This window comes from Labeo rohita, chromosome 5 (assembly GCF_022985175.1).
Source record: "Labeo rohita strain BAU-BD-2019 chromosome 5, IGBB_LRoh.1.0, whole genome shotgun sequence".
NCBI lineage: Eukaryota > Metazoa > Chordata > Actinopteri > Cypriniformes > Cyprinidae > Labeo > Labeo rohita.
The window spans coordinates 2,811,476-2,824,224 of NC_066873.1; the positions used below are offsets into that span (position 1 = coordinate 2,811,476).

The following is a 12,749-nucleotide window of genomic DNA, read 5'->3' on the forward strand; positions in this document are numbered from 1 at the left end:
TCACCTTTAAGAAATGCAACAAAAGCTCTCCAGACTATTGAGGAAAAGGATATTTGTGTAAAAAAAAATGTGTTACTGAACATGCTGGGAGGACAATACATGCTCTGGATAATGTGAAAAAAAGCTAGTAAGCCTGTGTACATATGCTTTAAACTTAGAAACTTTAATAATTTTATCCTTAAAGGATTTTTGTTTACTTCCAGAACAAAAATGTACAGATAATGCACTCACCCCCTTGTCATCCAAGATGTTAATGTCTTTCCTTCTTCAGTCGTAAAGAAATTATGTTTTTTGAGGAAAACATTTCAGGATTTCTCTCCATGTAAAGGACTTCTATGGTGCCCCCCGAGCTTGAACTATTAAAATGTAGTTTAAATGCAGCTTCAAAGGGCTCTAAATCCCAGCAGAGGAAGAAGGGTCTTATCTAGCGAAATGATTGGTTATTTAAAAAAAAAAAAAAAAATTACAATATTACAATTCATACACTTTTTAACCCAACGCTTGTCTTGCACTGTGTGAACTCTGTTTTTTCCAGTCATGACAGTTAGGGTACGTCTAAAAACTCCCATCTCATTTTCTCCTCCAACTTTAAAATCTTCCTACATTGCTGCAGTATTAAGTATCAACGCATTGTTTACTAAGTGAACATGGAATGAAGATCAAACACCCTTTACAAAAAAAGGTAAAATAGCGTTGTAGGATGATTCTGAAGTTGGATGACAAAATGAGACGGGAGTTTTTCGTCATACCCTAACTGTACTGACCAGAAAAAAAACAGTTCACACAGAGTTAGACAAGAGGAGCGTTTGAGGTTAAAAAGTATATAAATTGTAATTTTTTTTAGAAAATAACAGATCGTTTTGCCAGATAAGACCCTTCTTCCTCGGCTGGGATCGTTTAGAGCCCTTAGAAGCTGCATTTAAACTATATTTTGGAAATTCAAATTTGGGGGCACAATAGAAGTCCATTACATGGAGAAAAATCCTGAAATGTTTTCCTCAAAAAACATAATTTCTTTACAAACTTTTACTCTAAGAAAGAAATAAACATCTTGGATGACAAGGGGGTGAGTACATTATGTGTAAATTATTGTTCTGGAAATAAACTAATCCTTCAATATTAGAATTTTTAGTACTCATATCATTGGAGTTCAGTGCTTAATTTCACCCCAGTGCATCATTGTTATACTTTCTCTTGGGCACTTTTTTCATTTCCTGATTTTCTTTCCGTTCCAAAAAGAGGAATCAGTCAGAACCAGAATTAATGATGTTCATTGTAATTTGCAGAAAAAATAACTGAACATTGCATTTTGGAGGCCTGATGTGGTGTTATTTAACAGGACTGAATATAACTGGTTATATTCCACCATGCTACTCTACTCATACTACTATTCCTGCAGTATGCAGTATGTGCTGTTCAAACTGGCTGTGTGCATGGAATACTGACCTATTTCATCTGCAGTATCCATTTCCAAAATCATCAACCTGTATTTTACATCCTTTTCTTTACTTATTATATAATATGACTGACAAATGGTGAGACTAAGGTTTTTTTTTTGCACAAAGTAACTAGAAATCATTCGCTAAACTAAACATCCTGTGTTGCATACTACTGTTTAAAGCACTGAATACTGCATATTGTTTCACATACATTTTTTTAAATACACTGAAAAAAAGGTAACATCTAAAATAACTGGTTTTATTTAAGTCAAAAATATTATGCAACCAAGATATACCAACAAAACCATTTTTATCGGTTATATGAAGGTATCTTTAAGGTAATAATTGCAGGTTACCGTGCATTTTACAGTGCAGTAAGCACTGTGCAGTGTAAACTGTGGAGTTTATATGAAGGTATCTTTAAGGTAATAATTGCAAGTTACCGTGCATTTTACAGTGCAGTAAGCACTGTGCAGTGTAAACTGTGGAGTATGTGGTAAGCAATGCATTAGTATTCATTCTGACAAAGCCTACTGTGTGCTGCTTGTGACTTTTAGGAATGAGACTTGAGGAAATAACATCATCGGGTTTGGTTCATATGTGATTCCTCTTTATGGGCGTCCCAGTTAACCCTCATTGATAACTTCATTTGATGTTCACTATCATTCGTTTCTCTCTGGTTGATGTCAAGTTTCCCTGTATACGCTCGACTGGAATTAAACTTCTCTTTGCCCAGACTGTGATTGTGCCCGTCCTTCTGTGTTGGCCTTTTCTGATGCTATTTGCTTTTCTCTCTCTTTATCTTCTCCCATTTCTTTTCCCCTGAACCGTGTCTTCTCCATGCTGTCTTCTTGATTTGTGTGTTATTGCATGTTCTGCTTATTGAACATGATCTCTTTTCCATTAACACGCCACCTAATTGTTTCACTTTGCCCTCTCCATCTGTTCCGTTACTCCTTGTTTCTAATCATTCACACTCCCGTCCCTTCATTTCTCTGTCCTCTCCTGGATGCCGCTCCTCTCCTCTTCTCTCCTCTCCCGCCCCACCTGCTCTCCGCCGTAGCCGGATGTTGTGGATGTGAAGAGGGGAGGTGCTCAAATAGTCAAATGTGCGAGTCTGCGGAGAGTAAAGCAGTGAGTCTGACTCGCTCCTCCCTGCAGGTACAGGTCATTGCTGCACTTTGTGCTAATGTAATCCTGCTAACCAAAAGGATTTCGTTAAAAAAAATAATCATAGTTCAGGCCTGAAGTACCATAGACTCTGTTAGTGAATCAACTTATATGGGTTTCTCAGTGGTCAGTTTTTAAGCTGTTACTCTCAATATGCAGCTAAAGCCTTTCTAAGTACCAATAGTTGTCATTCCTAAAGCTAGTCTTAAAGGACTACACTACTGTTGAAATGTTTGTGGTTTTTAAGGTATTCTAAAAGCCTCTTAAAGGTGATAGTTCACTTAAAAATGAAGAAATTGTCATCATTTTCTTACCCTCATATTGTTCCAAAGCTGCACAAACTTCTTTCTGCTTTTAAAGATAGTTGGTAACTAACAGTTGCTGGTAGCCATTGACTTCTATAGCATTTTTAAATAAGAAAGTCAATGGCTACCAGCAACTGACTAGTTGCCAACATTCTTCAAAACATCTTTATTTCTGTTTAATAGAAAAATGAAATTCAGACAGTAAATGTCAGAAATTTTCATTTTTTTAGGTAAACTACCTCTTTAAGCTCACCAAGGCTGCATTTGTTTGATAAAAACAGTAATTTTGTAAAATATTACAACAATTTTAAATAACTGTTTTCTATTCTATGTATGTTAAAATGTAATATATTTCTGTGATCAAAGCTAAATTTTAATCCAATCTAATATGCAGATTTGCTGCTCAAGAAACGTTTCTGACTATTATCATTATGTTGAAAACAGTTGTTCTGCTTTAATCAGTTTAATGCATCCTTGCTGAATAAAAGAATTTATTAAAAAAATAAATACATACAAAATACTGACCCCAAACATTTGAATGGTAGTTGATCCATAAACTTATAAACAGATATGCACTCTTAAAAATAAAGATGCTTTAAAAGGTTCTTCACAGCGATGCCATAAAACAACCATTTTCATACCTTTTTGTAATCTGAAGAACCTTCTTTTGCCACAAAGAGCCTTTTGTGAAACATAAGGGTCCTTCAGATGTTAATGGTTCCTTATTATTCTATGGCATCGTGAAGCACCTTTATTTTTAAGAGTGTAGATATGCTTAGGAATAGACAACTATACAAATTCTTATAGTATCACTCAGATATTATAAAAGATTATTATTTTAATGAATGCAGAATTTGCAAGGTTTCATTTTTGGTAATGAATTTGACGCAAGTTAATATTCTGATATAAAATAATTTGTTAAACAATTTTAATAAATAATTTGACTAATAATAATTTGACCTTGTACTCTATAGTAAGTTATGGGGAGATAATGCATCATTCCTGAGAATGAAGCTGATATTCTAGTTTTAGGATGTTTGAATTTAGATGTTTTATAAGATGAATCATATATATTATACATTATATATTTATACTGCTATATCATGCAGTAATTAGGCAATCAGATCTAACTTAATAATATAAGTTAATATATGAGGAGTTTTTATTAATATAAGTAATTTGAGAAGTTCTATTTCAGAAATAAACTGATAACCTGCTTATTTACAGCTATAGGTGCATTTGAAAGGAACAAGGTCTCTGATAGGTTACTGAACAATGAAAGTAAACCGTAGGCTATGTAGGCTATGGTAATAAAGCTTGATTTTAAAATTAAAATGGACTGTTTAAGCGTAGAGATACATATACTAATGTTGTATAAGGTGTGCCCTCGATTATGCTGTTGGGTGCTGTAGTTTTTTAACCCACGTTTCACCTCACTGCATTAACTCCTAAATTCCTCTGACATCTTGTCCATTTCCAACTAATATATCAAAGTGTCCAATTAGCAGTTGTGTGCTCTCCCTCCCTTTTAGCTATAGAATAACTCTTGATGTAGTTTAACTGTAAACAAAAAAAAAAAAAAGAAAGAAAAAAATCCTATGCAGGATACTATTCCTGTCCTCTACTAAAATTGAAATTGCAGCATTTTTGATTCTTGTTGTGTAATATTTATGTTTATTTTTGCATGCAGTGCCATAGAAGAACCATTACTGGTTCCTCATAGAAGCTTTCAGTGAACAGTTATTAAAAGAACCATTTTTTTTCTTAGCGTGAAGTACATTTTATTAATCTAAAGAACCTGAAAAGGTTCCATGGATGTTAAAGGTTCTTTATGGAACCTTTATTTTAAGAGTACTGAAAGCACACATTTTCCTTAAATTAATTTTGATGTTCCACTGAGATATTTTATCCTATTGGGAATTTTTTTTTCAGAGATCCTGTACACATTTCCTTTAAGTTTTGTTAACTGGTGTCACTCAGACCTGTATAAAAGCATGCTGTATTTATTCTTATATTAGGTATAGTTTGAATAGGAAGGCCTTTTATGGTCACCAGTGTTGGGGAAAGTTACTTTTAAAAGTAATGCATTACAATTGCATTATTTAGTTACTTTTTATGGAAAGTAATGTGTTACTTTACTTTTGCGTTACTTTCTAAATATGGCCAGGGCTTGCTTGTTTGTTTTAATATAAAAAGTTCTATTTTTTAGCAAATGCAAAAGCCCTTCCACACCAAAAGCCTCAGGCTGAAGGAAAATAAAACGGTAAATAGTAAAATACTAAATTTACGTCTGTACAGTAGAATGCAGAAGACAAGTTTAACGCTAAAACAAGAAGACCAAATGTTAGTTTATCTTGAGTAATTTTTATGTATTAATATGGTTGAATTGGATCATTAAAGGTCAGCAGCAACGGCATTGGTTAAAAAAACGGAATTAAATACATAAAATATATTTGTATTATTTAACATATTTCATTATTGCAGGTTTGCATATTCTGAGTTGTATTTAACTGTTTTTATTAATTCTGAGGAAAATTGAATCTGTTTTTTTTGTTGTTGTTGTTTTAATTGAGATGAATTAATGCATGTTCACTTATATTCTAGAACTAAAGTAACACTAAAGTAACATCTTACTCCCAATTACTCTCAACATGGGGACAGGAAAGTGTTCAGTCAATAAATAGGAAAAACATAAACATAAATAAATAAAGTAGCTGGTGTTACTTATTTAAAAAAGTAACTCTGTTTACTGTTTTCTTGTAAATTAAAAAGTAACGTGTTACATTACTAGTTACTTGAAATAAGTAATCTGATTATGTAACTCGCGTTACTTGTAACGTGATACCCCCAACACTGATACCACTATCACTGTCTGTACCTGGTAGATTATGCTGGCAAGAGCTGGTAGACCAACAGTACCAAACCAGCTACTGTGCTCATGTCAAGCTGCTATTTTGGTGTAAATGTCATGATTCTTGTAAGATTGCAGATTTCTTGTAACCTTCCTTTCTATTTTTCCAACCTAGGACTTGACACCTACACCCAAAGCATCCTTCACTGACACATGATGGGCGTCGAATAAAGAAGAAAAGTGAACTAGAGCTGGCGATAGGCGATGGATATCAACTACGAAAAGAGATTTTAGGACTTTTTGTAACAAGCAAAACAAACACTAGAGGCTAGAGGCATGATTTCTTATAAAACGAAACCAAACAATGAAAAAAAGCAAGCATTTGAGAAGTGCTTCCTGTAATCTCAATATCAGCATGTGAAAGTGCTGTCGCATGGCCTGCCTTTACATACAGCACCGACTGCAAGCAATTATGAGGTGAGAAAATACTGTCGTACCGCAAGGGCTGAAAAAACGGTGGGGGGAAGGACTTGGGCCCACTGGATGTGGTTTGGGGGCACATGGGACACAAACGCTAGTTGTAGTCAAATCCAGCAAGAGTTTCCTGAAATTTAGTCTTCCAAGCGAGTCCAGAACACACTACTACTGAAAAGGTTTCCCACCAGGAGGAGCCTGACCCTCTTGTACTGGTATTATACATAATATGCACTCCAATATGATGTGAATGTACTCTCTGTGTGCGTGTGTTCTTTTCCACAGCCAAAAAAAATGACAACGACCTATGCGATGAATATGCTGCTGTCTCAATACTTGCTCCTGAATTCTTGTTCAGTCCAATAGTACGTGTCTTGTGTATTGTAAAGGTATAATTGTGTAGCAAATGAGCTGTGAAGTCCTGTGTTGCCTGAGATATACTAGGCTCAAGGGTTACAATTTGTGCAGTTTCAATGTTTTCAGTGGGATACAGTACATTGGACATACTTTCAAATCACTGTGGGGCTCTAGATGTACATGTTTGCAGCGTTGCAGCGAGATTGGTTTTGTTCTGTATACACTGCGCAACTCTGTGTCATACGAACCCTGAGCTTCCTCCCAATAACTTCATATGCACAGAGGAGATTATATGCATAATGTTAACATTTGCGTTATCCACCATTGGCATTTGCTTTAGAGTGGAAAGACTTTCTTCTGAGCAAAAAAGCAATAATTTGAATGTTTTATTTCATTTTATTTTTGTTATAAATGACAGGTAAAAAATCTAACCTTTCAGTGAAGTAAAACTGTTCGGAAAATGTCGATAAAGGCTTTCAGTAGATTAAAATAATTATTCACAATTCATCTTGTGGTTTGTTTTGTAGGTAATAATTCAACATATTCCTTATTAAGGAAAGAAAACAATGTTGCAAAGATATTTGGTAACACTTTACAATAAAGTTCGTTATCATCATGAACTAACAATGAAAATTACTTCAAAGCATTATTCATGAATCTTACCCTAGTGAAAAAATAATGTATTTAAAATGCATTTATTTCATGCCAAGTATGCTACAAATACATTTACATCTTAAGTACTTAATAAAAATACTCTGCAATTGTACTTTTAGTATGCTAAACTGGCATTTAAAGTCTGCCAGATTGGGACAACTAATTTTGTGCATAATGCACTTTAATAGTCCAACTAAAGATTTATCTAAGTATATTTGATTGTGCTAAAGTGGAACTATTTCGAGTATACTTTAGGTACACTTTAAATATCTTGCATTTAAAGACCGATGTTATTCTAAGATCATACAATCCTCAATAGTGACATTAAAACATATTTTAGGCTTAACATTAAATAATGTGCATTGTGCACAAGTAGTACTGCAAATAAAGTTTAATTACAATTTTTATGTCAGTAAACGTGTTGATAGACTTGAACTATACTTAGTATAAAATAAATGCATTTTAAATCTATTACTTTTTTACTAGGGTAGTTCAATTTATTTTCAACATTTACTAATAAATATCAAAAGCTGTGTCTGTTCATATTATTTAATGAAACTGAGCTAGCATGAAATAACAGTTAACAGTACTTTTATTAATTATCAAATATTAATAAATAATGTAACAAATAGAAATGAAACGAAATGCATCATTAACGTTAACTAATAGGACCTTGTTGTAAAATGTTACCAGGTGTTTTATAGATGTCTTCTCATTACTAAAAATAGGTCTACTTGTCATCCTCAATAAGACATTAGAAGTGAATGCAACCATTTCAACATATTCAGACTGAATGGCACTAAATAACACTAATTTTGGCCTCCCAAAAATCAATGTTGTTTTACGTTGACATGTCACAATCATTGTCATCCCTGCATTCATCACCCTTCCACTGATTTCTATTCAGTTTTCTCTTTTCTAAGGCCAAGATGTCCAGATTTGAGTGTCTTCCTCAGGATCCTTAACCCTTGCTATACTCTCATACAGTTTTAAATCCCTTATATCCTATATTAATATATAACTTAAGCCCAAAGTATACTTTTATGCATTCATGTTTTCATAAGCATAGTATGTGTGCATACTGTACACACACAGACAGCTAAATTATACTAAAGTATACTCTTGGGCTCTACTCTACAGGTTTGCAGTGGGATCTGAAGGCTTGATTAGTGACCAAGTGCATCCATTTGTCATGTTTTCAAACGGCCCACACACTTTGTTTGTGTCACCTCTAAAACCTTTTAAGTTTTTATTTTTGCTCCTCATACTAAGTAGGTGTGTGTTTCTTTATTTTTTGCTTATGTAACTCATGAGCTCAAACGTTCTAGGCAACTTTGGTAAGAAAAATATATAAAAAAGATTAAATCTAAATGAGAATTAATGAATTAATTGGATGGCTTGGTTTGCCAATAATTGGCAAAACTTTTACTACTAATAATACTGTTATTACTAATATTTTAAACCATTTTACTGAAAGGTTAGGTTTTTTTTTCTCATCTTTTCAGCATAACATTTGTTAACAGTATATTTTTCATTGTCTTTTTGTTCACCATTACAGGTGATGCTAATACTACTCAGTGGTGTGCTTTTTAGGGAAAGCAACACAATCTGTATTGTTTCTCATTTTTGATGCCAAACATTTCACTGGTAAGATTAGATGTGTAATCATTTTTAGGCACTCAACTCATGATTGACAATAAGGTGTGAACACTCCAGACATCTTTGCCTCTCTTAAGCTTGATGAAGACACGTAGCCACTGAGCACTGTGATCAGACTGTTCACTGTCCACAACAGAACAGACCTGACTTCATACACACACGCACAAACTAAATGATGTGGATTATCTGGATCTGCACTGGGCTTATTCTTTTCCAGTAATTCAACCACTTGAATCTTTCTTTGGGAGGTTTTTACCTGTAGTGCTGTAGTGCTCATACACCTCTCACCATTATATTATGCAAACAGTGATCACTGCAGAACTGGTTGACCATCACTACTGATGCCTCCATGCAAACGGTCTAATTTTACATCGGTTATTTATTCCTAAATTTATGTAGCATCTGAATACAGCGTACAGACTTCATCTTGAATTTATCCTGTGGATTTAAAGGATGAAACAAAATAATCTTAAAAACCTCAAATCAAGCATATCAGATGTATGGAACCAGATTCTGATATCATAAAAGCATGATACCAAAAATATGTCATTTATTGTAGCATTGTATGTTATGCCGTAGCATTGTTATTTAAACCTGCAGTGCTTGTGGTTCTTTGTGCACCACATTCGAGTCACACAAATAACACTGAATCTGCATTTTCAAGCATTACTTTTACATGTTATTTATGAAATAATTTAATACAAGTATGCACATAAATGACAAAGAAAACAATTGCATGTCTTCCGCTATTATTTTATAGTATATTATTGTTTTTTAATTATCCTTTTTTTTTTTCCTGGTGGGGGTTGGATATAAAATTCATAGACTCACTGGGAAAATAACTTCCCGTCCATGCAGTGAAAGTCTTGGATGTGATAGTAGATATCAAGCTCTTTATTCATATCCTGTGTGCTTTTTTCAGTTATGTGGTTTGGGATTTCCAGCACTTAAGGTTGAATTTCTAGGAAAAAAATAAATGCAGCCACTCTGCTGGCATTGATGGGTTCTCCCTCAGTCCCTCCCTGAACAAAACTGAAAGCGCACAGATCACAGTGGCTGCGTAAAGTATTTGGGCCGGTCCATTCCAGTATGGCAGCGAGGATATGTCAAATTAGCAATGCAATTGTTTGATGTCGAAGCAATGGTTTAAACCAACCTCTTGCAAAAATGTGAACTGTTGCAAAATGACAGAATATTTATACTCCTATTTATTACAGAATGATTTGAAATCAATATAAACGCAATAGCATATTACTTACGAAAAAGGAATGCAAAATGCACACTTGCACAGAAAAGATGTTTTTAATACATCTTTTAATACATATATATGATTATATTTAATTAGAATGCTTTGCACTTGCAAATGGGAATTTATGACCTGCTGTTTGGGAATATGGGAATACTTATAGCATCTTAGCAAACAAGACTTCAGGGGGGTGCCTGTGGGAATACTGAAGCATTGTGCTTCTTTAAAGTTTCTTTCCTTTTATTTATGTATTTATTTTTATTGCTACTATAGGTCTTTGAATCAGACAAGATTTTAAATGTCTATATAAATATATAGAAATATTCAACCCTGTACACCAGCTGAAGATACATTTACAGAATTAATAAAGAAATAAAAACTCACAAATGGATTTTTGTTGTCACCTTTTTTTTACTTACTGTTCTCTTGTAGTTGCAAAATATTGCATTAAAGGAATAGTTCACCCACAAATAAAAATGATTGATTTGATTTGATTTGATGAATGAATTGATTTGCCCATCAATGGATCCTCTGGAGTGAATGGGTGCCGTCAGAATGAGAGTCCAAGCAGCTGATAAAAACATCACAATAATCCACAAGTAATCCACACCACTCCAGTCAATCAATTACAATCTTATGAAGAGAAAAGCTGTGTGTTTGTAAGAAACAAACCACTATTAAGACATTTTAACTTCAAACCATCGCTTATGACTAAACTATGAGTGCATAATCCATAATAACACTTCTTCCTGTTGTCTCTCACATCAAAATGCATCCACATATTTGTTTAGATCGATTTTGGCTTGTGAACTGTTCTTGATCTGTGCATATTTCTCCCCTGATTCAGAAGGCTTTTTCACTGAATAAAGCAATATTATGGATTGAGGACTCTAATTTGAAGTGAAATGACGTTAAACCTCTTAAACATTCAGCTTTTCACTTGACAAGACATTAATTGATGAGTCATGAGGATATCATTCTTTAAATTGTGTAATTCTTTAAATGAACTTTCTATCGTTCTTGTGCCCCTCGTTTCTTGCATATTGAAACCTTCTGATTGGCAGATGAAAAAAAAAAAAGCCTCTGTATAATTTAAGTTAATGCCAAGTGCTTATTTTCCCTTGGTTGCAATTATTTTTTATAATCCTGAAGCCCTTTTAAGTGAAGCAACTTGACATAGTAAACATGTTAACAGGCTCACATCTGGGCTGCCCATGACACAAAGCCTAATGGCAGCTTTATTGTACACCAACCTCACAGACCACCCAACTCTAATAATGACATCTACATACAATGTGATGATCCTGACACCTCTACATAACACCCACCCTTCAAATACTTTTCCTTCTTAACACCTTTTAGTAACACCCTTTAGTAAGCACCCGTCCTGGTGGGATTTTGAGACACAAAGAAGTGCTCTAATTAGACAAAAGGAGCAAGACAATATGTCCATTGAGAGGATCTGAAGGCATTCAGGCTTACAAATCCATCATTTTTAAGAACAAACCGTTGCTTCTGGCCAAAATATGAATCCATAATCCATAATAAAACTTCCTCCAGTGTAAAAGTCCATCCACTGTTGTCTCTCACATCAAAATCCACCCACATATTTGTTTAGAAATGTTTTGGACTGTGCATTTCTCAGTACATACTTCTCTCCTGATTCAGACAAGACTTCTTCACTGGAGAAAGTAAATTAGTGACTTTTTTAAATTACATTTTTTAATTCAATTTTATTTTACATCTATTGTAATTCTATTCTTAAAAAATGGCCCCTTTTAGACTTGCACTCTATTTACTAAAAAAAATTTCTTACACTAGCTTCTCTAATCTTTTTGTATTCTTTGTATTTGTTTTCTTTTTATTTTTTATACAATGAACAAAAAGCAAAAAAAAAAAGGCCTCTAACACTAGCTTTCTCTATAATATTCTATCTATTTTCTTTTTATTTATTATATCATTTAAATTGCTACATGTAGGCTGAGACTTGTCATAGTTTTGCTCATATTGCTTCTATTGTCCTCATTTGTAAGTCACCTTGGATAAAAGTGTCTGCTATGATTAAATGTAAATCTAAATGTATTTTAGAAATGGATTGAAATGGATTTTTTTTTTTCTTAGAAACACACTTTTCACTTCACAAGATGTTAATTGATGGACTGGAGTGGTGTGGATTACTTGTGAATTATTGTGATGTTTTTATCAACTGTTTGGACTCTCATTCTGATGGCACCCATTCACTGCAGAGGAACCATTGGTGGTCCTTTTCAGCAAATTTTCATTTTCATTTTCACTATTCATTAATGCATTTCAATTATATGTGTGTTCAGTAAGTTCTTACAGCCAGCAATGTCATCAAGCATGTCAGTTTTACTCACTACAGAACTTTCTTTTAAATTTAAATAATTTGTAAAACTTCGCAAATTTAAACCAATAGTAAAACCAATATACAAAAAGGGATATCAGTAATGCTATACTAAAATGATGCACAAACTACAATGTAAAACAAAGTCAACAAAACAAAATAATGCAATAATGTCTTCCTTTATTAGTTTTTTTTTTATATTTTATATAAAAATGTATCAAGCCTGCTG

General features: G+C 33.6%; 1 protein-coding gene across 3 annotated transcripts in view; it reads left to right on the plus strand.

The window, feature by feature from the left end:
* The window catches only part of ank1a (ankyrin 1, erythrocytic a), a 140,518-nt gene extending 131,612 nt beyond the window's left edge, over positions 1-8,906 (plus strand). For all 3 annotated transcript variants that reach the window (XM_051109689.1, XM_051109688.1, XM_051109687.1), the window contains 2 exons: positions 2,503-2,600; positions 5,941-8,906. In XM_051109689.1, the coding sequence (XP_050965646.1) occupies positions 2,503-2,577 (75 nt within the window). In that variant the 3' untranslated portion in view covers positions 2,578-2,600; positions 5,941-8,906. The remainder of the gene's footprint in view (positions 1-2,502; positions 2,601-5,940) is intronic.
* Positions 8,907-12,749: the final 3,843 nt, after the last annotated feature.